At 37.9% G+C, this 27298-nt stretch overlaps 1 protein-coding gene across 1 annotated transcript in view; it reads left to right on the forward strand.

The window, feature by feature from the left end:
* Positions 1–27298, forward strand: part of ndst3 (N-deacetylase/N-sulfotransferase (heparan glucosaminyl) 3) — a 105113-nt gene that overhangs the window by 46904 nt on the left and 30911 nt on the right. The window contains exons 3-6 of the mRNA XM_067441780.1: positions 5510–5597; positions 6646–6800; positions 14196–14381; positions 22323–22451. Coding sequence (XP_067297881.1) covers positions 5510–5597; positions 6646–6800; positions 14196–14381; positions 22323–22451 — 558 coding nt within the window. The remainder of the gene's footprint in view (positions 1–5509; positions 5598–6645; positions 6801–14195; positions 14382–22322; positions 22452–27298) is intronic.

The raw sequence follows: 27298 nt of genomic DNA on the forward strand, positions 1-27298 counted from the left end.
TCTGAATCATCGGACGAGGATTGGGAAGATGCCTCAGCATGCCCGCCTCCCGTCGCGAGATCCAGTTGTGAGCCCCAGGATCTACGCCGCCGCGCTGCCTCAACAGACGCGGGACCAGACCCACGGGGCTCGCGAGCCTGACCGCCTTCGGTGAAGACGGCCAGCCGTGAGCGCAGCACCCGGAGCGGCAGCCTCTCACACTCGCTGCAGGCGGCACCCTCAAGCGCCGCCTGAGCGTGCTGCGCTCCGAGACACTGCACACACAGCTGGTGTGTGTCCGAGCCCGTAATGAAGCGCGGGCACGGATGAACACACCTTCTAAACTGCTCGCTTGCCATGCTTTCTCAGAGAGGGACTGATAATCAGACAGACAACAGTAAATAGACAAACAATATTCACACAGAGCGCCTCGCTGAAGAGCAAAGACTGTCTGTTGTTTGGGGCGGCGCCTTCTTATAGCTTCCGTGTACGCCGTCGCCGGTTACGTCACGACGTTGCACCAATCGGATTGGTGGCTGATTTCATTCATACTTCAGAGCCGTCACGCTGGGGGCGTTCCCAGAGTGTCGTCACTCGACGACGCAGTGTTGAGTTCCCTCGATATAGGGAACTGGAAAGAAAATGTATGCAGATATATATATTTAAAAATACGATACTTGATATTTTAAAATTCCTTGACACTGGATGCGCTTTTTAAAATAAATAAATAAACATCAGGGGTAAATATGTTTATTTTTTCCCCCTGATGTTTATATATGTATTTTAAAAAGCCTTTCCAATGTCATGGAATAACAAGAAATAAATATGTTGTTAATCTATCATTTATTGAAGAAGCATATTTTATAAATGAATAATGCTAAAAAAAAAAAAAAAAATCAGTTAGATAATATCAAATAAAAATCTAATATTACATAAATATTTATTTTTATTCCTGTCTAAATCAAATACAAATTATTCAGTCTTTGAAGGATTGTCTTGTGCTTCTGAAAGTTTGTGGTTACTTTTTAAAAATGTTTAAAAGTTTAATTTAAAACAATATATATTTTAATAAATATGCTGCCTCAATAAATGATAATGTTAGCATATTTAAAAATATATATATATTTTTTATTTATTCAGCAAAACCCTTGATACGGTTCAGTGTAGCAAATGCATTATGGGATACAATTCCACTCTAAAATTTCAAAAAAGGTTTATTGTCTAGATTTTTTTTCATGGCATTATGTTCTATCAATTTACATTTATATATTACAAAGTTCAGGCAATGTCAATAGTATGAGTCATGATAGGGGTGGGTGAAATTATGAGCTGTTCCTTGTGCAAATCTGTTGTGATAAACGTTGTACATGTGAACAGTATGTCAGGTAAGACAGGTTCCCAAAGTGAAATTGTTTGTCCTGGAACAACCTTCTTACCAAACAATCATAGGCCAAACTCTATTAACACCCTTAAGCATAACTTTCTCTGAAGTGAGAGACGAATGACTGGTTTTAAAATAAGAACCAACAAGAATATCCTAGTGGGGTAAAGCACATAGAGGTTTTGCTCATAATAAATTACAATGAATCAAAGATTCTTACAAATAAACCATTTTAGACTTTTATGACAGTGTACACTGACCTGCCAAGCTGATGGGAATCATCAGAACTATGATACCATTATGAAGCTGCTTCTTTGGCTTATTAATGCATTAATGATTCATGTGCACTCTTTTGAAGTGTGCTCAGTAAATGTAAGGAATCGATTTAAGACAGAGCTGTTTAAAACCTAGCCGTTAAATAATTAATTTCGCTCAGTTTGTTGCATTTTAATCAAGATGGGAGTGCAGACTATAGAAATGAGCTGAGGAAGTTTCAGTACAACTTTTCCGTCATGTTTGTGGTATTTCTTGCTATTTTAGATTTGCGTTTTGAAAGAGTTTTGCGATTTCTGCGTGCACCTGCGAGTGCGCGCATGTCACAGCTTGCTGAGAGAATGGGAAACTTTGTGTCTGTAAAAATATCCTAGAATAGCACTGTCTCTTTTTTTTCTTCTGTCATCCATTTCAGGTTCACTCTCTCCTCTCATCCTGTCATTCCCCTCCCATCTCCCTGCACTCTAGCTTGGCGTTGTTATATCCTATGATGTCAGATTCCCAACATCCCAGATTCCCACATCAATATTAAATGTGTTCTCTCTTATTCTTTTATTTGCACTCTTCCCTCGCGCTCCTGTAACAGAATACGTCCCATCTACCTTTCATTGTTGTCTTATATGGATCCTTTATATAAATATGAGAATGGGTAAGATGAGGTAAAGTTTGTTTCTCATATACAAGGAAAACTTAGAAGAAAAGAATAAAGCTACTTTTTTTGCAGCCGTCTGTTATCATTGGACAAAAAAAGAGTCTGTGACAGAAAGCCACAAATGTGTGTTTTAAATGTGATTCACTGACTGAAGTTGCTCCTGGTCAGTAGGTAAAATAAGCTTGGGTAAACTGATAAATTGAAATTTTCAAATAAAATAATATTCCAAGTAAATTATTTCTTAGCTTTAATTTCTTAGCTGTAATCTATTTATTGTTATCCTATTATAATTATATAATAATAATAATAATAATAATAATAATAATAATAATAATAATAATAATAATAATAATAATAATAATAATTGTTATATTTAAAATAATTTTCATCCTTTCCTACAGTGGGGCAAAAAAAGTATTTAGTCAGCCACCAATTGTGCAAGTTCTCCCATTTAAAAGGTCAAATCAAGGTCAAATGTTTTCTGTAAGTCGCCACAAGGTTTTTACACATTGTTGCTGGCAACACAGATTTTCAACTCTCTCCAAAAACTTTCTATGTGGTTAAGATCTGGTGACTCCCGGACCTTGAAATGCTTCTTACGAAGCCTCTCCTTCATTGCCTGAGCGGTGTTTGCGATCATTGTCATGCTGAAAGGCCCAGCCACGTTTCATCTTCAATGCCCTTGCTGATGGAAGGAGGTTTTTACTCAAAATCTCACGATATATAGCCCCATTCATTCTTTCCTTTACATGGATCAGTCGTCCTGGTCCTTTTGCAGAAAAACAGCCCCAAAGCATGATGTGTCCACCCCATGCTTCACAGTAGGTATAGTGCAACTCAACATTCTTTCTCCTCCAAACATGACAAGTTGGGGGGTTTTTTACCAAAAAAGTTATATTTTTGTTTCATCTGACCATATGACATTCTCCCAGTCCTCTTCTGGATCATCCAAATGCTCTTTGGCAAACTTCAGACAGGCTAGGACATGTACTGGCTTAAGCAGGGGGACACGTCTGGCTTTGCAGGATTTAAGTTCCTGGCGACATAGTGTGTTACTGATGGTAGCCTTTGTTACTTTGGTCCCAGCTCTTTGCAGGTCATTCACTAGGTTCCCCATGTGGTTCTGGAATTTTTGCTCACCGTTCTTGTGATCATTTTGACCCCACGGGGGAGATCTTGCATGGAGCCCCAGATCGAGGGAGATTATCAGTGGTCTTGTATGTCTTCCATTTTCTAATAATTTCTCCCGCAGTTGACTTCTTCACACCAAGCTGCTTACCTATTGCAGATTTAGTCTTCCCAGCCTGTGCAGGTCTACAATTTTGTTTCTGGTGTCCTTTGACTGCTTTTTGGTCTTGGTCATAGTGGAGTTTGGAGTCTGACTGTTTTGGACAGATGTCTTTTATACTGATAATGACTTCAAACAGGGGCCATTAATACAGGAAATGCGTGGAGGACAGAGGAGCCTCTTAAAGAAGAAGTTACAGGTCTGTGAGAGCCAGGAATCTTGCTTTTTTTTGTAGATGACCATATACTTATTTTCCACCATTATTCGCAAAGAAATTCTTTAAAAATCAGACAATGTGATTTTCAGATTTTTTTTTCTCACTCTGTCTCCCATAGTTCAAGTGATGAAAATTACAGGCCTCTCTCATCTTTTAAATGGGAAAATGTGCACAATTGGTGGCTGACTAAATACTTTTTTGCTTATGCAAACTTTTTATTTAACTTTTTATGTGCTTTATGAAATTTGTATTAATATAAAATAAACCACACACATTTTTATCAGTGAGGGACAGAAATCTCCCAGATTTCATTCAAATTTCTTCATTCGTGTTTCGAAGCTTAACAAAAGTCTTATGTGTTAGGAATGACATGGGGATGAATAAATAACAACAGGTTTTTAGTTTTTTGGGCGAACTAACCCTTTAAATATACTTACAAATATTTATATTATATATGCTTGTAATGTATATATGATGTAAACATTTAACCATCCACATAAAATACCCCTGCAAATCCCAAAGTCTTTGCCAAAAAAGGTAATCTTTTATAAACAAATTTGTTTCAATAAAAACATAAGTGGACTAAAATGTTTGCCAGAATTAAAATAAAATCTCATTTAGTTTGTCTTATTAAATACAAATTTCAAAGGTTTTAATTAAAATATATTACTTAAACAAAAATTTAAATGACTTTGGTCTTTTGCCATTTGTTTAATATTGATGTATATTTCCTGTTTATATGTTTATATGACAGAAACATTTACAGTTACCTGATTACAAGAGGTGAGATAATGTATCTTACCCAGTCTTCCTTACCTTTTTCGCTGCATGCAGAGCCATAAGCCATCAAACTTCGGGCCGTATCTCTCACAAGACACATAACACACTCCACTAAATATTCATAAAGGCATCTCATCAAAAGCCTCAGTTTTAGTAATATTACATTATGACATGAACATTGAATTAGATGACAGTTGCGTGTGAGGCCAGATCATTTTAAATTAATGAGCGCTCAATCAAAATGCCACTTTATTAGGTTAAGATGCAAAACGCACATAGACTGGTACACCCTCACGTGGGTGAGCTGATTCGATTTCCAGGATGTGAGTACCTGAGCTGATTTTGTTGCAGTTGTTTAGTTGAATGTAAATAGAATTAATTACCAAAATGTCATCAGGGATAACTGCCACACTCTCACTGAAGGATAAAATCAAATATATTACACCTGTCTCCTGGGTCCCGTCTGTGTGTGTCTGCCTGTGTGCCAGAGTGTGTGTCAGCATATCTTCCCGAGCTCTGTGAGTAATGACTTGATGACACCGTCTAAGTCAGCCAACACGCCCCTTCCTGCCTTCTGCGATATTACCATATATCCTACAAAACAGTGACAAACACGCTCACACTCGCTGTCAGTTGTCAGACAGATATTGATTGTATTTGCATGGTGTCTTAGGCTAGAAATATATGAGACTGTTTTATTGGAACTGCTGCAATGAGGCACCTGCCAAACCCAAATGCCATTACTCATCCTGGAAAGATCGATCACATCCTTAGACGCATATACACAGACCACGCGCACATATACTACTTCATAATGTTAATACGAAATACTTCAATATTGTGATGTGTATTATGGTTGATTGATAGATAATGGATAAATGGGTGTGTGCTATAGAGTGGAAGGGCAGAATCTAATGTTTGACATTTTTACTTTTTCAGGCTCTTCTGGAAACACAGAACACATTGAGGTCTTATGTCTCCAACTTTACCTTTAACCTGGGATTTTCTGGGAAATTCTTCCATACAGGTAACTGTGTATGCGTGTAGGTGTTAAAAGATAAACTAATATAACACATATAACATGCGTGATTGCATTGCTATAAAAATGCCTGCCAACAGGCGTTCTGTAATATTCTGATTGGCATGGTAACAGAACTCTGCCATAGCAACATTGAAGTTTCTCTAGTTCATCATGTTAGAGATTATGTTCTATTTTTGAACTGTGTATGTATGTGTTTGTGTGGATATCTAAATTAAATTGTTATACGTGTTGCTGAATACCTTTGCAAATTGTAGCTTATTCTGACCGAGAACCACCTACTTAGAAAGGAAGAAACCATACTTGGCCTTCACATGTCATTTCCACTTTTGTTAGTTTTTGTAATTTTTTTGTAAATATGTCATCATTTTTATTAAGGTTTAGTTTTTAGTTTTAGATAATTTAATTTACCTTAGTACTTCAACTCAATATGAGAAATGTTGCCTTAGCAACGAGCTGAAATAAAATGAATTTTTCAACTAGCTGAAATAAAACACTTTTTGTGTGTGTGTGTGTGTGTGTGTGTGTGTGTGTGTGTGTGTGTGTGTGTGTGTGTGTGCGTGTGCGTGTGCGTGTGCGTGTGCGTGTGTGTGCATGTGTGTTTGGCAACCAAGGCCATAACAGTGTTAGTGAAGAGTGTGCTTGAGATGAATGAATGTAAATCAAGGTAGAAACAAAAAGGGTATAATTTCCAATCAAATCAAATTTAGTCAGATTATGTAAAAAGTAAGTGTATTTAGAATGCATGCTAGCTGTAAAATTCACTTTAGCAAAACAAAGAAGTCATTCATTTTATTCTAAAATGATATTTCCATCACCATAATTTCCACCACAGAATCCTATTAAACCAAACAAATATTTGAGCTGTGGTAGAAATGACAATCATTCTTACGTGATGCCTTTAGATAGTCAATATAGAAACTAAGAGTTTTAGGAATTTAGGATTTTTTGAAATTGAGGAATGTTTATTTTTTGAAAGTCCACTGGCCCAAAAGAAATACCCAATATGTTAATGAGCTATTGTTTGTTTGTGTAGGTACACAGGAGGAAGATGATGGAGATGATCTGTTGTTGAAATATGTTGATGATTTCTGGTGGTTTCCTCATATGTGGAGTCATATGCAGCCTCATCTCTTTCACAATGAATCCTCTCTGATGGAACAAATGATCCTGAATAAAGATTTTGCTTTGGTGAGAAAAACTACACCTCTCACTTACCCATACACAATCCCTGAACAAAACCACCATCCAGGTATTATCATATCAGGGAAAAATACTCATTCACCAAAAGAACCATTAGCCCGACAGCGACTCGTGTCATTTACGGTGAGAAAATGAACACTAATTATGCATGTTTTACAGGTGCTTTGAGACTTCAGTTGTTCCTCAAATAGAGAAGTGCCTCTTATGATTTTGACAGAATCATTGAAACCTACACATGAATGGGAAAGAGAGTGAGTGTGCACATGTATGCGCTCTCACTTAGTTATCTCTCTGTAACACTCCTGCATTTATTTGTCCCCCTTTTTCTGTGAAGCAGCACTCTCATGCCACACTCAAAGACACTTTTCCAACAGAATGTAATACTCTGACAGATATATTTACCCTTCATGTATTACAGAGTGACACGTATACTGTAAATTGATGCGAGCTACCCGAGTGCAAATCCGGCTCATTCCTGATCCCTTCTTACTCTTCTGCACCTTATCGTTCCCTGTCTGACTTGCCCTGTCTATAAAATGGGCACGATATATGTCTCAAATATATATTTTAAAATAATTTTTAAAATGCTATACTAAGACTTGACAAAAACATTCAAATTGCTAAGTGAATTTCAAAGAAAAAGAATCTAGCTGTAAGCTGACATAAGGGGTGATCATTGGCATTCCTCATTATCACACAGCCTGTTTTATTTAGTTATGAGCTGTTTGGAAGCCAAACACTGCAGCTGAACCGTTAGAGCGGATATCTGTATGATCCAGTGAACAAGTAAATTGTCATGCAAGTAAACTATCCATCCGTTGTGCTGTGCAGTGCCACTCATGCACGTTAGATGCAATTTGGTCAGTCCCTTCGTTTCGTTTTGCTCTCAGAAGTACACTTTGTATGTTACTGCAAGAAATGTTTTGAAACATTTATATACCCTATATGGATAAAAGTATTGGGATGTAGAAAAATCAAACACCTAGTCATACAGTCTGCATTCACAAACATTTGTGGAAAAAAAGGTTGTTCTGAAGAGCTCAGTGAATTCAAACATGGTACCGTGATAGGATACCAGCTTTGCAGTAAGTCAGTTTGTGAAATTTCATCCCTACCAGATATTTCAAGGTTAACTATTAGTGGCATTATTGGAAAGTGGAAGCATTTAGGAACAGCAGCCACGAAGCACAAGACCGTGCAAACTAACAGAGTGGAGTCGCCGAGTGCTGAGGCGCATGGTGCGTAAAAGTCGCCAACACACTTATTCCATAGCTGAAGGGTTCCAAACTTCCACTGGCATTAATGTCAGCACAAAATTTGTGTGGTGGGAGCTTTATGGAATAGATTTCCATGTCCGAGCAGCTGCATGCAATCCTCGCATCACTAAGTACAATGCTAAGGATCGGATGGAGTGGTGTAAAGCACGCAACCACTGCATTCTGGAGTAGTGAAAACTCGAAAAATTGCAAAACACTTCTCTGTTTGCCAATCTGATGGGCGAGTCTGGATTTGGCAGATCCAAGAGAGCATTACCTACCTGACTGCATTGTGCTAACTGTAAAGTTTGGTGGAGAATGGATAATGATATGGGGCTGTTTTTCAGGGGTTGGGCTTGGCCTCTTCCAATGAAGAGAAATCTTAATGCTTCAGCACACCAAGACATTTTGGACAACGCTATGCTTCCAACTTTATAGGAACAGTTTGAGGAAAGACCTATTCCTGCATGACTGTGCCCCAGTGCACAAAGCAAGGTCCATAAAGAATTTGGTGTGGAAGAATTTGACTGGCCAACACATACCCATACTTTTCCACCAAGGCAGTTTGAGTGCTGGTTCGGAGACAGAGCCTAGTTAAAAATCGGTTCTTTGTCTTTTGACGTCTAAAGCACCAGCTCTGAACCAGGAAAAGTGGTTCTTAAGTAGCACCGAAACATTGCTGGTCTAGAAGAACCACTTGCTTCAGGGGCTGGAGGCAGGGTTACCGTTGCTGAGAAAGATGAGACGTATACAGTGACGTAAGACCTGGCTCTGTGATGACTCTCTAGCCCGTAGAAAGGCAAACCGGTTCGTCTCATCAGTCAAACCAAGTCCGAAACGGCACTAGCACTAGATCTGAACTAGCAACCGATCCAGGCTGGTGGAAAAGGGGTAACAGAGTCAGAGCCCTCACCTGGACCCCTTTAAACAACTGTGGGATGAACTGGAATGGAGAAGCTAAGCCAGGCCTTTTCGTTCAACACCAGTGCCTGATCTCACCAGTGCCTGATCTCACAGCTGTACTGGATAAATAAAACACAAAAACACTACAAAGTCTTGTCAACTTCATACGAATAAAGAGTATTTAAAATGCAATGCCACCCGTGTTGGCGTAATGGTCAGGTGTCCCAATACTTTTGTGATTATAGTGTATATAAATGTATATGCACTGAAAGGTATTGTAGATGGTTGTGCTCACTAGCTGTCTAGGCTTCATATGTACTTCAGGGTGCATGTTAATATCACTGTCACTTGGCAGTTGGAAAAAAAGGGATGTGATGTGAACAGTGGAATGAGTGATAAACTACAGAGCATAAAGTGCCCCTTCTGGAAGTCACAAACAAGCACAGTTTCTGTCTGAAAACGTAACCGCTGGCTATATTATAATTTCAGTCATGCGCCACGGCTTGAGCAGTTTAGCTAATAGTTCTTTATGCAAATGCGGTTTGCATTAAAATGTGACTAAAATAAAGTTTAGCAAAGCTCTTTTATAAACAATAGTCTGATTTATCCATAATTATTATATCTGTTGTTTATTTTCCCCCACGCTATCATTTTCAATATAATTTCGTCTTTGTCTTAAAAGAGGTCTTCATATTACAATGAACTTTAAGTGGCTTTTTGTGTGTTTATCCATCTGAGAAATTGAAATATTAGAAATCAAGTAGCCTAATTGCTCTTTCACTGTGTGTATGTTTGTGTTTAACTGTTTTGGCGAGGAACAACCATTTTAACAGCATTTTTCAGTGGCAACAAGCTACTTTTTTTCAAAACACTACATCCCAGTTTTCTCATTACATTGTTTGCTTTAGATCTGAGGCAATAATTATATACATTCTAAAAGTTCTTCTACAATGTTAAATCACAGTTTTAGTGATTTGCTTTGTTCGAACAATCCCTAAGTGAATCAGATAAAAAAGAAATCATTGACAGATTCAAACTTCTGCTTAGAAGATAAATCTCTGGTGCTATTGTGCATATTTTTATAGCAAAGTATTAAATTAATAAGTTTACAGCAAATCTCAAGTTTAAACAAGTTTACAACAAATCTCTTTTCTGATTTACTGGAGTGAGGGTGGGACGTCCTGTAACGCTCATAGATAACAGCGATAACAGCGATAGCAGACCACAACCATCCAATGATCCAATCAATTTCATAGCTTCCGTTTCATGCCATTTTATTTATTATTAATTTATTTTTATTACATTTAAAAAATATGTATATTATTTTATTATTGAAGATAAACCATTTAAAAATGAAATGTTAATGGAGAAATACTCTTCTGATCAAATTATTTAACTAATCAGTATAGCTCATAGGATGCTCGATTTTAAAGCAGCTTCCCCAACACTAGATCATGGGTTGGGTTTTGGCTACATTATGAGGACCAAATGTTCCCACAAGGATAGTAAAACCTTAAAGCAATTCCATTTTGAAAAACAACCAAGAGTCCCTGCAAGGAAAAAGCTCAATAAAAATGCAAAATAATGCCTTAAATAAGATTTAAATATGCAAAAAGTGTGTATGGTTAGGGTATAAATGATATCTGTTATAGATGCCAATGGAAAGTTTCCACCATACCAGAAAAATAAACGTGTGTATGTGTGTGTTGTTTCACTCTTAAATTAACCATTTGATAGAAGTAGTGATAAATTCTTTCTTATGTATTGTGACGTACAACAGAGTAAAACAGATTATTGAAAAGAAGAAATGTGGTTTAATTTGTCAGTTGTTGATTGAATGTAACATAAAAATAAAACATGCATGTATGAATTGTTCACAGTAAGATCAATAAAATGCATTTCGTAAATAGATGTATGGGTGAATTTCCATTTCATGCCAACTTTAATACATACTGTCATTAGGATCTGCTCAAAATCTGTGGCAATCAAATAACAGCAAACTTCAAAATGTTCCCTTGAATAATCTCCTGCATGAGTGACCAAGGTCAAGTTAGCATGCTTTTGACTTTGGGCACTGAGTTAAACAGACTAGTGTCTGTCAGCTCAGAGGGCAGAGACTGTGAGAGTCAAGCTGACAGAGAATTTTAATGGGCCACGAGCAGAAGTTTGATAATCTAGAAAAGACAGCTTTGATTTGCCTTTGTTGGTTTGGGGGCTTGATTAAATCAGAGCTGTGCAGCTAAGCTAACAGATGAGTATACATGAGAGGACGGAGGATGTGGGTGGTTTTCTGTGTGTTTCTGTGTGTGTGCGTTTGTGCGCGTGTGTGTGCGCAATCTCTTGAGGGAAATTCTATGGATTACTGGATCCTCATGATATGGAAGTTAAATCTGAAAATTCACTTCAAAATACAGTTATCGACTCAGCTGTTCTTTAGATGTCTATTATCTCACCTATCTGATTTTAATTAGTTAGCCCAGAGAAATTTAAAAATGAAAATGGATTTTTCATAAAAATCATGAAGTCTCGAATCAATAGCTCTGAGGTAGCTGTGTAACTCTGAAGATAAGTGCGAATGTGTGTCAAGGAGGGCGCAAGCTATGTGTGTGCGTCTGTTTCTGAGAAAAGGGATTTTTGGTTATTTTGTCTACTCAAGCACTCAACAGATAAATTATCCCAGTGCAATCTTTATCTTCAATTTAAATAAGCCAAATGCTACTTGCAAATATTTCAATATTATTATTTCCCAACTAGAATTAAACCTAGTTTTTAGTCTAATTTCTTTAATTTTTCTATAGTATTTATTTTTTTAAATGGCCTTGGCAACAATCAGGACATATTAAAATGATTTCTGAAGGATCATGTGAGAGTGGATACTGGAGTAATTGCTGCCTAGTTTTGCCATAACATGAGTAAATGACATGTTTATGTACAGTAAATATTCTCCCACTTGGAAATCATGGAAGGGTCTTAAATTGCCATCGTAGGTGCATGTCCACTGGGAGACATAATCTAAAAACAAAATCCAGAAATCAAAATATATGATTTTTTTTAACTATTTATTTGTACGATACAGCTGCAAATAAGTATTTGAATGCCTATCTATCAGCTAGAATTCTGACCCTCAAAGACCTGTTAGTCTCCCTTTAAAATGTCCACTTCCACTCCATTTATTATCCTAAATTAGATGCACCAATTTGAGGTCATTAGCTGCATAAAGACACCTGTCCACCCCATATAATCAGTAAGAATCCAACTACTAACATAACCAATACCAAAGAGCTGTCCAAAGACACTAGAGACAAAATTGCACACCTCCACAAGCCTGGAAAGGGCCATGGGGAAATTGCCAAGAAGCTTGGTGAAAAAAGGTCCACTGTTGGAGCAATCATTAGAAAATGGAATAAGCTAAACATGACTGTCAATTTCCCTCGGACTGGGCCTCCATGCAAGATCTCGCCTAGTGGGGTCTCAATAATCTTAAGAAAGGTGAGAAATCAGCCCAGAACTACACGAGAGGAGCTGGTCAATGACCTGAAAAGAGCTGGGACCACCGTTTCCAAGGTTACTGTTGGTAATACACTAAAACAGCATGGTTTGAAATCATGCATGGCACGGAAGTTTCCCCTGGTTTAACCAGCACATGTCCAGGCCCAATTTAAGTTTGCCAATGACCATTTGGATGATCCAGATGAGTCATGGTAGAAAGTCATGTGGTCAGATGAGACCAAAATAGGTCATCATTTTGGTCATAATTCCACTAAACGTGTTTGGAGGAAAAAGAATGATGAGTATCATCCCAAGAACACCATCCCAACTGTAAAGCATGGGGGTGGTAGCATCATGCTTTAGAGGTCTGCACATAGGAAAGGGCGACTGCACTGTATTAAGGAGAGGATGACCGGGGCCATGTATTGCGAGATTTTGGGGAACAACCTCCTTCCCTCTGTTAGAGCATTGAAGATGGGTCGAGGCTGGGTCTTCCAACATGACAATGACCCGAAGCACACACACACACACACACACACACACACACACACACACACACACACATATATATATATATATATAGTATATATATATACTATATATATATATATATATATATATATATATATATATATATATATATATATATTAGGGCCGGGACATTAACGCGTTAATTAATTAAGCAAAAAAATTAAATAACATAATTTTTAACACACTTATTGTTGCACCGCGGAACGTTTTTCAATGAATGAGTTTCGACGGACCGATTATACTGGAACACCAACTAGCGCTCACGACTCACGAGTCATGAGTCACGACCTGGTCACGACAACAACAAATCATAGTGAACATGTACGAAGAAGCTGATGAGACCGCTTTGCTTGGCCCCGTAGATGGGAAATTTTGTTTTAAAAAACGAAGGGATGAAAGCGTCGACAAGAGCATGGTTGTGTGCAAGTTATACAACAAGGAATTTGCGTATCACCGCAGCACATCGAGCCTCAAATATCACAAATATGCTATTGTTACACTTAATGGCAAACATTGCACTGGTCTGCTGGACTGAAATAAATACAATATTTTGTTGATTAAGCTTATGTATTCAGTCATTATTCAATGGTATACTAAAAATCCATGTGAAAAATTACTTCTCACTGTTCTCAGGTCAAATACTTATATGCAATTAAAATGCGATTAATTTCGATTAATTAATTACAAAGCCTCTAATTAATTAGATACATTTTTTAATCGAGTCCCTGCCCTCAATTTATTTAATTAAAAATTATATATATTTTTATATTTATATATTTACATTTATATTTATATATATATATATATATACAAATAGTTATTTTAATTGTAATAATGATTTAATTACAATATTACTGTATTTTTGATCAAATAAATGCAACCTTGGTTAGCACAAGAGTCTTATTTCAAAAACATTTTTAAAAAGCTTACCAATTACAAACTTTTTAACTGTAATGTATAGGCCTATTTTTTGAATTTGAAAGTTGTGAGTCATCAAATCATTTTGCTCTTTATGATCAAATACCTGCTGTTATTTCTACAACTAGGCTACATCAGTTCTCGGTTACTTGTGACCATCCCTGTGTATGTGTGTGTTTATGAAAAAATTGTGATATGATTGTGTATGTGCTTTACATCAAAATATAACTATATTTATTGGTGTATTTACAAGTATATATACTAGTGTGTGCATTTCTCATTACAGGAGCATGGTATTCCAGTAGATCTGGGGTATGCTGTGGCCCCTCATCATTCCGGTGTATATCCAGTCCACATTCAGCTGTATGAGGCTTGGAAGAAAGCATGGGGGATACGAGTGACCAGCACTGAGGAATACCCACACCTCAAACCTGCACGCCACCGCAAGGGATTCATTCATAACGACATTATGGTACAGTACAACCAAGCGGCAACCTCCACCAGTTTCTGTTGAAACCAATACGGAAGTAACGTAAACTGCAATTCCTCAACAGGCTCCTGAAGGGAGCAGAATCTAATTGAGCCCTATGTTAAAATGCCCAACTTTACAGCAGAAAAAAACATGTTTACAGCCTGTTAAAAAGTGTGGTTTTGATCTATACGACTATTTTTGCCCTTCCTGACAACTGTGAGGGGGATGATTTTTTTTATAACTCATTCATTAACATTTTATAAAGCCTTAAAGTTCTGCATAATTAGAGGTGTGGCCACTTTGATTGACAGGTGTATAGCCATTTATCTGCTGTCTGTTAGTCATTGCATCACCTAAGCTCCGCCTACGCCCCACCTCTTTGCTCATTTTCTGTTATCCGGGCATGACGAGTGTTGACTTGTTGCCAAGATGGCAATGGCCAGCTTGTCTCTACTTTACGTTTTAAAACTGCACTGCACTTTTTTTTTTACAGTCTATGAGTATATTACATAGAAGACACTTTTTTACACCACACAGAAATCGTATGTAGAGTACAAGATCTTTTGATGTGGCATAAAATGCATTTTTCCTGGGATGAAAATCACAGAAAAACATTACGACACACTCAAAACTTTATATTAGGGAATATTAATATTAAAAAGTTTAAAATAGTTTTATATTTAGATAATATTTTATTTTCACATTAGCAGGCAGTCATACCCTGTTCTATACCCTAGTCAGTCTTATTCCCTGTTCCTTATCATAATAATTTGTTCTAGCTTACCAAAATAACTTTTCTTAACCCATTAATGCTATGTTAGTAGGCTAATATGTCAATAATAAACTTTCATACATAACATCAATGATTGTCGACGGAGCCCTGTCTCATGCTTTTTGGGGGGCTGTATAGATTTGGATTTGGTTCCTACACAGGTAGTGTTGTGAAAAATGCAGTGAGACTTGCCTGCAAGAGACTGCCAAAATACAAGCAACAGCTAGCATAGCAAATCAATGAAACACACGCACACACTCCAAAAGAATTAATGATGACACACTGGGACTCAGATGAAATACCCCATAGTGCATTCACCACAGCCAAATCTATTAGTGGTACACACACACAGATTTTGACTACATGTCCCAAACCGCAGCTTTGAATCCATTTTTTAAATAGCTTTTTGCTGTCTCTGTCCTTCATTTCTGGTCAAAGGCTCTATGTTATCTGAAGATTTCACTTAAAAGGATAGTTCACCCTGTAAGGAAAGTTTTGTCATCCTTTTCTCATGCAGGGTACCTGACAAGTGAACCGCTAATATTTTATACAACGGTTGGAATAAAGATTTACACCATTAAGCACTTAAGCCAATCATGTTGAACTGAAGTGATTATATAGTGATCACTCTATACACACGAAATACAAACACAATTTCTGTATATAGTCTATTCACATTTTGAATTAAGTTAGAATTTAAGACGGAGGGAGACACTTAAATCTTGAGTAACTAAAAACTAGTATTGCATCCTTCACATCTCCAAAAAGTATTTAGTTTTATTTTTAAGGTTGTATTTATTCCTTTTTAAGGGGTCATAAAATGCCATTTTTGTCAAAGTTAATATGATTCTTTAGTGTCTAAATAAAACTTTAATTAAAAATTCTCATTAGTCTTGTAGGAAAACACTAATTTTGCCTGGTCAAAAAAAGCTCTGTTTTCAGCAAGCCATTTCTGTGCATGCAACTTTAAATGATAATGAGCTTTGCTCACCCCGCCCCTCTGTTTTATGGGGCATTTTGACACAACACACGTGGTTGCCTTGACAACAGTTGAGGGTATATTGGAGAAAAATATCCATGGGAGTCTCTGAGGACACATCTCTGCAACCGTACCAATTTGAACCGGACCCGGAACAAGATGACGGATGAACAAAATTCGACAATTAAGGCTCGAAAAGGACGTTTCTGAATGGTTGGTTAACATAATGTCACTTTAATCTATCTTTGTTTGTACTGGCAGGGTAAGGTTAGCATAGTGAGATATTAATGCTATGTGTTTACTCATGTATACGTTTACTCATGTACACGACAGATTGATGTTACAGCTAATGGCAATAAAAACTTTTTATCGGTAAATGTAGGCTTGTCGGTGATGCATAGCGTTATCTATGCATTGTAATAACGATTAAAACACATTTTTTTAGTAACAAAAAAAGTGTATCTTTACCAGCGTACACAGTTTGTAATAACACAATCACTATAACACGTTGCTTTATACTGACCCTAGTTTATAAAGCAGTCTGGTGAGAAATTCTTTGCGCAAACATGACGTTGATCAGGGGGAATATTCACTTCGAAAACAAAACTCAGCCACTGCGTCTTCAGCGGTTCGGATTTATAAACATCAAAATGCATTTATAAAGCATTCTGAACGGCAGCCTGTGAAGGGACCGGTTCAAGAATCGCAGGTCCATAACCCGCCGCTTTTCTTGAGTACAATGAAGTATGGGCTCTAAAAGCCAGTCTTCATATCGGCTGGAGGGACCAGCTCGATCGCATCCTTCGCAAGTAGGACTGCGATCTCCGCCTGAAGCACCGGGGCGCCCTCCTTCAACACGGAGGTGAAGTGAACGCCCCTGAACTTTGGGGGATGCCGGGCGAACTGAATCGCATAGCCGAGTTTGATGGTACGGATGAGCCAGCGGGACGGGCTGGGGCGCGCTAGCCAGGCTCCCAGCGACCGAACCAGCGGGACCAATAGCACCACAGACATACCCGCAGCAGGGCAGCGCAGCGGCATGCAGGGACCTGGCCCGGATGTGGTTGTGGCCCGAGGCGGGGTCTGCATGCGCGGGGCAACACCTACCTGCTTTCGCTTTCGCTGCATCCCGCTCGCCCCCTGCTGGCGATTGGAGAGGCGCCTGAGGGTGACAAGGCATGGAAGCTTCGAGCACCTTCTTGGCACCCAGAGATTTTGGAAACTGCTATTTTTGTGAAGTTTTGGGTACCACTGGCGCTGGGGGCAGTCGTGGAACAGATTAGAACTAGCGCGGCTCGCCCCGAGAAACCAATCATCCAACCTTCGGGAAGAAGGTTCGGGACGTGGTGGAGGGTTCCACTCAAGCCCGACCTTTTCGGCGGCCCGGGAAAGCATAGCCGTCAATTCAGGGTCCGACTCGATCGTTGTCACTCTCCCAGAGGGAGGCAGTACAGCTGAATCTTCATCCCCCGAGGACTGAAACTCCCCCTCCGATGCAGCGATTGACATCTGCCCCAAAGGACACCATCGGACGCCCATGAGATGGGCCGACGGAATCCTCCGGAAGCACCACCGGTTGCGGCGCTTGTGAGGGAATAGGTTCCTGCGAAGGATCGCTCGGCGGGTTTGCCCTAAACGTAATCCTCAGGTCACCCGGCCATCGGTCGAAGTAGGCCTATTCTGCTGGGCATGAATAGACTTAAATCGAGCTATGGGTAGGGGGACTCCACCCTCCTGGAGGTAGGTGAGTCTCGACCTAAGCGCCAAGATAGTCATGTTCCTGCAGTGAGAACATGAGCTATCCACAAACGCCGCCTCAGCGTGCTCTAAGCCCAGACACGTGATACAGCTTTTGTGACCGTCAGCGGGCGACAGGGAACGACTGCATCCAGAAACGCACGGGTGGAATGCCATCTTGAAAAAGACGCAATGTTGCCCGTGTAGCTCTTTTTGTGAGGAAATCTGCTCTTTTAGTGCTGAAGCACCCAGGGATCGACCGTGGCAGAAATGCAGGTTTTGTAGTGCAGCCTGTATCTGCGCTCACCAAAAGGAACACGCCCACTGAACCAACTGTGTGTCGTGTGTGTGTGTGTGTGTGTGTGTGTGTGTAGTGCAATTTGCTCAGTTTCTCTTTTGCTGTTAAAACAGCAGTGAGATCACGGTCGCGCTGTTTTGTAGTGTCTGGCCAACACAAGAGCGACTTCCCCCGGCACACGCTTTCTCTCTCTCTCTCGCTGAATGACAGGCAGTCAGATGCTTCATCAACGCCGATCGCTCCGAAGTGAATGACAACAGTGCGTGGCAATCTCTTCCGCTTTATATTCCGCGGGGGGGGCAGGGTGCGATATGCAAAGCTATGCGATATGTTCATTGGCCCGTTTTCTATATCTCGAAGCTGATAGGGGCACCCAGAAGTGATCCCAATTCGTCGGTCCTTCCGACGTACGTCGAAGTGACCGACTGAAAGGGAACTCAGTATGCATGAAACAGCTTTTTAGGAGAGACAGTTCTAATGCGATGCAGTTCGGGTTATGGTCTTTATGTCAAACTGGACGGGTACAGAAATAAATTAGCATTGCTGTCGGATAATGGGTCGTGTGTTCTGTCAAGTACTGTGGGTGCAGGGTAGATGCAGGTTAACCAAACAGGACCCGTGCAAGACTCTACCCACCTTTCTTCTGTAGAGAGCTTTTCTATTTGTGTTCCACGGAAGAAAGAAAGTCATACAGGTTTGGAATAAGCAATGAGGTACAGTAAAGTATAAAAGCAAGAGGTAAAATTTTGTATAAATAATAATAATAGATAATAGTAGATCTTCAGGGGTTCATGTTTGCCTGTGTGACCCTTAATTTGGCTCAGTTTCCCAGTGTGTCTGATGCATTTAAGTGGTTGTTCTGTCCCCCTGTGGTTGTTCTATGTATCCAGAATTTTGTTAAAATAAATACTCAAAACTGCTACAATTGGATCCTGATTAACTAGCAAGTGCTTGTGACAATCTTATCTCATTTCATTTTATTTCTCTTACCTAAATGACAAATAGTTTTTTGTGGTCAAAGCATAAACTTTATTAAATTTGGTTAGATTTATGCTTGAAATAAGAAAATGCAATTTGCTAATGGGGTAATAAAAAAATAAAAAAAGGGGAAAAAATTACTTTTTTGCAATTCTATTAAATTGGATTGTTTTAAGCTGTTTAGATCTTTTAATAAAAAAATAATAACAGAAAAATATTGATTAAGAAAATGAGCCCTTAAAGGGCAGTGCAATAGCTTTCTTTACTCTTATGAAACAGCGGGATTTAGTGCACCTTTATTTGGTTCTTTATTTTTTGAAGTTCAGACTAACAAATGTGAGTACTCTCTTTTGTTCGAACACCAGCTCACTACAACATGTTCTATTCTTTATTCTTTCTATAGTGAATTAGAGATGTGTCACTCAAATCTGTTGCATTTTACTTGCCATTTAGCTGTCATCATCTCTTGCTTTTTTTTGAGTGTTTTGAATCTAGCTGAAGGCAGATATTTTAGAGCAGGTGCTCGTGAGCCCAAATCTCTAGCTTTTTTTTATTTAGAGGAAGCACCGAAACAGGTTTTGGGTCAGTTGTTCAGACACCTGCGGCCTAATTACTGGCCTTCTCTGTGTGAGCATGACAGGTCTCAGATCAGAGATCCAGAGTGCTGAATCCTGATGAGTATGGATCCATGGAGCTTAAACATGAGCTATGAAGCATGTCAGACTGTTACAGGCTCCGCAATACAGCAAGTCGACACCGCGCCATAGAACTAACTGCTCCTTTCACGAACCACCACAATAATATACTGACAGGGCAAGTTACATTCAATAAGAAGAAAGAGCATGGGAGGTAGGTGGCAGAAAAGTGAACAGGAAGGACAGAGCTCATGAATAGAGTCCCATAAATTCTCCAGGCATTCTCGTGGGACAGGCAGTTTAGTGTGTTTGCACTGGAATTGAGTTTTAGGAGATCGAGTAGATTAAAATATTAAATCAAGGCCACATGCGTGCAATACAATTGCCCTGCGCCCGTCAAGTGTGTGTGTGTGTGTGTGTGTGTGTGTGTGTGTGTGTGTGTGTGTGTGTGTGTGTGTGTGTGTGTGTGTGTGTGTGTGTGTGTGTGTGTGTGTGTGTGTGTGTGTGTGTGTGTGTGTGTGTGTGTGTGTGTGTGTGTGTGTGTGTGTGTGTGTGTGTGTGTGTGTGTGTGTGTGTGTGTGTGTGTGTGTGTGTGTGTGTGTGTGTGTGTGTGTGTGTGTGTGTGTTTGTGTGTGTGTGTGTGTGTGTGTGTGTGTGTGTGTGTGTGTGTGTGTGTGTGTGTGTGTGTGTTTGTGTGTGTGTGTGTGTGTGTGTGTGTAGTTTCATCTACGACACATAGTTGAACATGCATGTCACACAATACGAGGAAATAAAACACACAGAGAGATGTTAAAGCGAGAAAAGCAATTAAGTTTAAGTTAAATGGAAAGATTGGATAGAGTCCCAAAGATCTGTTCCAGCTCAATCAAGCAGTCCGAAAACAAGCATATGGGTGATGAAAGCTCTTATCAGTGCATTAGAGCCCAGTGTGTTTGTGGGTGTGTTAATGTAATAGATTTAGCTGTTTTAGCAGTTTGCTGGGGGAGTCTGCCTGCCTCTCTGATATTTACACACTGTTACAGTGTTGATAAATTGACTCTGTTGATCCTTGTAAATGTACCAGCATCACTTAACCTGCTTCCGTTTGTCTGCCACACACAAAGACCAAGTATGTTAGACATATTGTAGAGTACATTATATTCAAAAGTTTGTGGTCGATTAAAAAAAAATAGGCCTAAAATTGTCAAATGTTTTGCTGATGTCACATGATCCTTCAGAAATCACTCTACAATACTGATTTGCTGCTCAAGAAAGATGTCTTATTATGTTAAAATGTTAAAAAATAATTGGTGCTTAATATTTTTTGGAAACCATGTTGCCTTTTTAAAAGATTCTTAGTTGAATGGAATGTGCAAAAGTACAGCATTTATATGAAATAGGGATCTTTCATAACATTATAAATGGCTTAACTGTCCCTTGCCATCAATTGAATGTGTCATTGCTGAATAAAAGTATTAACCTCTTATAAAAAACATTACTTACCCCATACTTAATGGTAGTGAATACTAACAGAATGTTTTTCTTGTTTATACTTTAAGTATAAACTATGACTCAGACGTTAAATTTCCCTTAAATTACTTTAAAAAAATGAATAAAATAGAATCAAGTGTATACAATAATAGTATCAATCTATAAAATGATGATGGTTGGCATAGCTCAGATCATTTGTTCTAGGAATAATCTTGTAATAAATATTTAACAAAATCCTGAGATATTAAAGCAATTTCGATAAAAAATTTAAATTGTCATTATTAGTCACTCTCATGTTGTTCCAAACCATGATATTTTCTTTCTTAATTGAAACATTTGAGGAATGTATTGGTGTCACAATTACAATGAAGGGCAAATAAAGGGTTTCAGGAAATACAACAGTGAATGATGGCCTAAATTTCAGTTGATCTGAATGACGACCTGAATTTCTCACTCAAAGCTATTGTATACATTCAGAACTATTGCATAATTTTGATACTTTTTCTATCCTTATATTGAAACCTGAATGCCTCAGTTCACATTCTTTGTTATTACATAAAAAGGACAAATCTTTTGTCAAAATACCAACATATAACATGTTTTACTCTAGTTGGAGAAGTACTCTAGAGAAAAAGAAAGAGAAAAAGAGACAGTCGAGCTTTTCTGTTGTTGTCGAGAAGTAATTTTGTCACATTGAGTCACAGTATATTTCTTATTCTCTTTCACTTTTTGTCTGTCTTTGCCTTTTTGGCACATGTTTTATTGAAACATTCAGCTTTTTCCCACTGAGAAATGATTCTGGTTCCTTTGACTGATTCAGACAGGTAATGAATGGATGAATATATATATGAAGTCGTCTCCACGCAACCCCTGAATACAGATAGACTGACATGTAGACCTAATAAAAAGTTATGTGTAAAACTGAAACTGGCGGTATTACATGATAAACGACAGAGAGGTTTATAAATTTAACATGAGAATATTCATTTTCAAATACAAAGCATGGTTTGAACTGTGTTGACTGCAAATCTTTGTAGTCTAAAACTCCTTGTGTGTGTTTGTGTGTGAATAGGTGCTGCCCCGTCAGACATGCGGCTTATTCACACACACCATCTTCTATAAAGAGTATCCGGGAGGCCCTAAAGAACTGGACAAAAGTATACGAGGAGGAGAGCTGTTTCTGACTGTCCTGCTCAACCCTGTAAGTGTAAAACACAAAGGCACACACATACTGCTATTCCCTGTTGTCTCTGTTCATTTCATCCTATCAGCCTGTTGTATTGTTTTCTCGTTCCCTTCTCTCTCTCTCTCTCTCGCTCTCTCTCTCTGGGTTTCCATGTTAGTGTTGCTTATAGATTTGTTCTCCCAGCATGAATCACTGTTCTTATGTTGAAACTCTGCTCTGCTCGAATCAGCAGCGAAATGAAAAACAGTAGTGTATATACCATTGTGTTTGTGTGCTGTGTGTTTATACATTAATTCAGTGCTTCTCAACTATTGGGTTGCAACCCAAAATTGAGTCACAAGTCTGTCCTGATAGGGTCACGGACAGCAAGGGGAAAAGATATTACATCTAGCCATATGGGAATATATAGTTAAGGTAGCAAAAAGAGGTTATTCAATTTAAGAAAAAAATACTTCCCGTGACAAACTTTGTGCGTTCCCCGTAACATGACATAACTCACTGCTTAACTACCATAGTACGATCAGTGTTGGGTGTAATTAGTTACTAAATAATTAGTTACTGTAATTTAATTACTTTTCCCTTGAAAAAGTAAAGTAAGGGATTACTCTTATTTTTTCTGTAATTTAATTACAGTTACTTCTGATGTAATTGAACTAAATACTAAATATAAGTATACATAATTCAATAGTGGACTTATCATTCAACATTTAAAGTCTAACTTTAAAGTGCATGTTTTTATGTATCCTTCTCACATTTGTAATACTTTGGTCATTTAATTTATGTAGTTTTATATTATGTATTTGAATGAATTAAAAGAGCCGTTTCATGTCTAACCTTGAATTGCTTAACTCAAGGTTGATTTAGGATTTAGAAAGTAATTAAAATGTAATTAGTAATAAGTAATTAAAGCTGCTGACCGTAACTTTTTTTGTGTTCAAGATTTACAAAAATTATATAATGGGAATGTACAACATTAATCAATTTTCCAAACTGTGTTTTTGTCTTACCCTGAATCATTATGGTACACTTATAATAAGTATTTATATTGGGACTATTTCAGGCCAGTCTGGTAGGTACCGCTGCGGAGGAGCACAGTCCCTGCGTGATCCGCCATAGACATAAACGGAGAGAAGTAGTTCCGGCTCTAATGTTCTTCCGCAAGATACATACAGTTCTGTTTATTAACCACTAGAGTGCAAAAAGTTACGGACTGCAGCTTTAAATACTTTTTTGTAGAGAGTAATTTGTACAGTAATCTAATTACTCTATTGAAAATGTAATTAGTAACTAGTAATTAATAACTTTTTAGAGTAACTTACCCAACACTGAGTACGATGCATTGTTGAAGAAATCAACTAGGTAGTCACGTCTGTTTCCCTAAACTGTATTGTCGTTCAACCACATTGGTGAATGATGTAATAACTGCTTTTAATTAATTATTTTAAGATTGAATTCATGCTAGATAATTTTTGCTATAAATTATGGACATGGCACTTGAGGATTTATTCTTATTTTTTCTCAGTTATTTTGCTTTATTTCCAGATTCAAATAGGCTCGTTCTTACAAATTAAAGCACGTTCGCACATACGCACTCTTCAAAAAAGGTGCTTTAAATCTCTTGAAAAACTTAATAATGACATTTCTATGTATTTTGAAATAAAATATATAGATTGTAGTAAGTGTCAGCTTGCTCAAGATAAGGATTTATTAAGTCTACGTCATGCAAACAAGAAACTATGCTTCTAACCACATGTCGAGAGCTGTCCTTGCAGCCAAGCAAGTTTGTGATGCTGTTTGCAAATGTTTGTTGGAACTATGGTTTCAGGAAACACAGACTGGTTTAACTGTTATGTTGATAGCGACGGAACTTGCGACCATAATTGGCTAACGATGCTTTTGGGAAACGCAGCCCAGTGATCGGCTATCAGAGATGACTGTGTCAAATCACGCAGTTAGATAACAATGTATTATTTTAAGCACATTTAAGTCATTATTACATTCTATATACATTATTACAGTCATTAGTTGTGAACATAATGAAAAAAGTATATAGAAACTTACCATTGGGCCATGTTGATAATACCAATAAATTGAAGAGCGCAAATCTTAGTAAATTACATTGCATAATAGGCTGCAGGAACCAGCAGGAACGTTTGTAACTGCAGCTGTGGTAACTAGAGCTGAAACACTACTGACTTCATGACTGGTATTGCATGATGCATTTCAACTTCATGATTGGTATATCAGTGGAGGGTGGAGCTTCAGGCCAAAACAAAACATGTCAACATCAACATCAGTTGAGGGCTGCAACAACAACTTTTAAATGACAATATCCTGGCCGGACTACTGTTGTCAATGATATAAGTATTTGAAATTAGCATGTTTTCTTAATGTCTAGTGACATATCAGGGCCATTTTATGATTTATTGAAATACATTTCTTAGATACAGTTCCTTTAAAAGCTACCGTATTAAAGTTTTTTATTATTATTCAAGAGCAGTAAGTGATTTTCTCTTTGTGTTTTGTTGTTTTATTAACGTCATTTTAGATGTGAACTGTCAAATTTAGGCACAAGTGTTCACTAGGCTATGCTGCTGTCAATTTAAGACCTGCTCTCATCTCATATACAGAGACATGCAATTTTACTTTCACTTTAAAGATAACCGACTGTGTTTGACTATGTTAACCTTGTGTGTATTTGACAGTATTAGCTCAGTAAGACTATATTATACTTAGTCCAGTAATCACTTGTGTTTGACAGCATGTAAAACAGTGCATAATCACGCAAATGAAATGTTTAACCAGCAAGGCTTTAAAATGCATACAAATAATGCTTTCATGATTGTAAATAACTATAGTGTTCTGTGAGAATATACATTTCAAGTGTGGCTAAACACCCCCTAACCGTAGTGCATACGATTGGATATTTGATCATATCCGCGTGTAGACTCACAGGCACACTCAAAGACAGACGAAATAAACAGAGAGAAATAAAATTAAAATAAACAGAGAAATAGTAATAATTAATAATTAATTAAATGAAGGGGTTAATTAGCAAGCGCGTATTGAACCATGAGTGCCGTACTGAACTTTTCATTATATTGAGAATTGTGGCATCACTAGTACACACACACGTATATTTTGGGTGGGATTAATCATGATTAATCGATTTAAAAGCACTAATATAAATTCTAGTAAAATAACACTGGTTGAGTCCACACTGGATGTCTGTCCTGATGAACAACTGTGGAGCATTAATGGAGACAGACTGATGAATGGATACTGTATTGTGAACTGTGCAGTCTTAATGTGTATAAAGTATGAAAAAGTAATGTTTAAAGTAAGTTATACTCTTTATGTTTGTGTGTGAAAGCATTGTGTGTGTGTTTGTGAATCTTCTGCTTTGGCTAAAGGCAATTTCTATGGGTTGACTCATTCTAATGGTACTGCACTGACCTGAAAAACAAGCTGAATGTAATCAGAGATTGTGTGTTCTCATGTTCAAAAAGATTCTGGTCATCTGCTTATATCGGGAATAATAAACAACCCACATACACAAATAGACAGAGGGTTGGTGAAATGAACATAAGGAGTTATGGAGGTGTGAAGATGTAGTATATTGTAGTTACGCTGTGTGGAAAAAGATTGATCACTTCACACTTACCTTGCCAAAGCCCAAAATGTGTGATACTGCGTTAATAGTGTGTTAAGTGTTTGTCTGGGTGGTTGTCTGTTGAGGAACCAATGAGATAGAGATACTGAGAATAATTGATCTTTTTTTGTAGTGTGGATCAGTGCACTATGTAGATTTTTGCACTTGTATATTGAATATATATTTTATATTCAGTATCATAAGCCAGTGACATTATTATGGCCAGACTGGCTTGAGCTGATAGAAAGGCAACAGTAACTAAAATAACCTCTTGTTACAACCAAGGCGCTGAAAAGCATCTCTGAAGACGACACACCGGGTACCACTCATGTCAGCTAAGAACAAGAAACTGAGGTTACAGTGCACAGGCCCACCAGAATTGGACAATTGGAAAATTGGACAATTTGGATTGGAAAATGTTACCTGGTTTACCTGATAATAAATAATTAAAAAAAAAAAAAAATTAAAAAGTACATTTATTTCAGAAAAACTGTAGACACACAAGTACTGTCTTACTGTCTTACTGCTGTCTGTAACTTTTTTTTAATTACAAAGTATCCAAAATCAATTTTTGAGCAAGTACATAACCAGCCATTGTTCAAAACCATCTCCTAACCCAAAACGGTAAGCTTGTAATAACGTGTTTTAGTTTGAGTGGTACTGGTAGCCTTCCGCGGAAAATTTGAGCATGGCGCCATTCATCGTTGCATCATTACATCACGTCTGTATAGAAAAATAAGAAGTCCGGCTTATATTAGGATGCTGCAAGTGGTAGATCATTCATAGACTTTGCTCACAGCAGCTATAATTCAACTTACCATTTTGATGACAGATTGTCTGTCAAAAGATTAGAGTGTACAGAAATTAAAATCTACAGGTAACGCTAATACACACTAAATACACACAATCATGCAATGATGATGTTGTTAACGTAAACAATTTGAGAACAAAGTATAACAATAATAATAATTTGCACTAATGTGCATGAGCTAATCGATCGTTAGATTCAATCACCGTTGGTAGCGGAAGTTATTGTAATGTTGTTTTTTTTCCTCAGTTGGTCAGAACACAAGTGGCAGACATGTTACTCACTTGTTCAGATGACATTTCCTTTATTTTGGCTATACTTCAAAGATGTAGAATCTGTGATTCTGAAGTACAGTATACACACCGGTAGGGTGAATGAATGACAGCCACAAAACATTAGATC

This window comes from Pseudorasbora parva, chromosome 4, assembly GCF_024679245.1.
Source record: "Pseudorasbora parva isolate DD20220531a chromosome 4, ASM2467924v1, whole genome shotgun sequence".
In the NCBI taxonomy this organism is placed as follows: domain Eukaryota; kingdom Metazoa; phylum Chordata; class Actinopteri; order Cypriniformes; family Gobionidae; genus Pseudorasbora; species Pseudorasbora parva.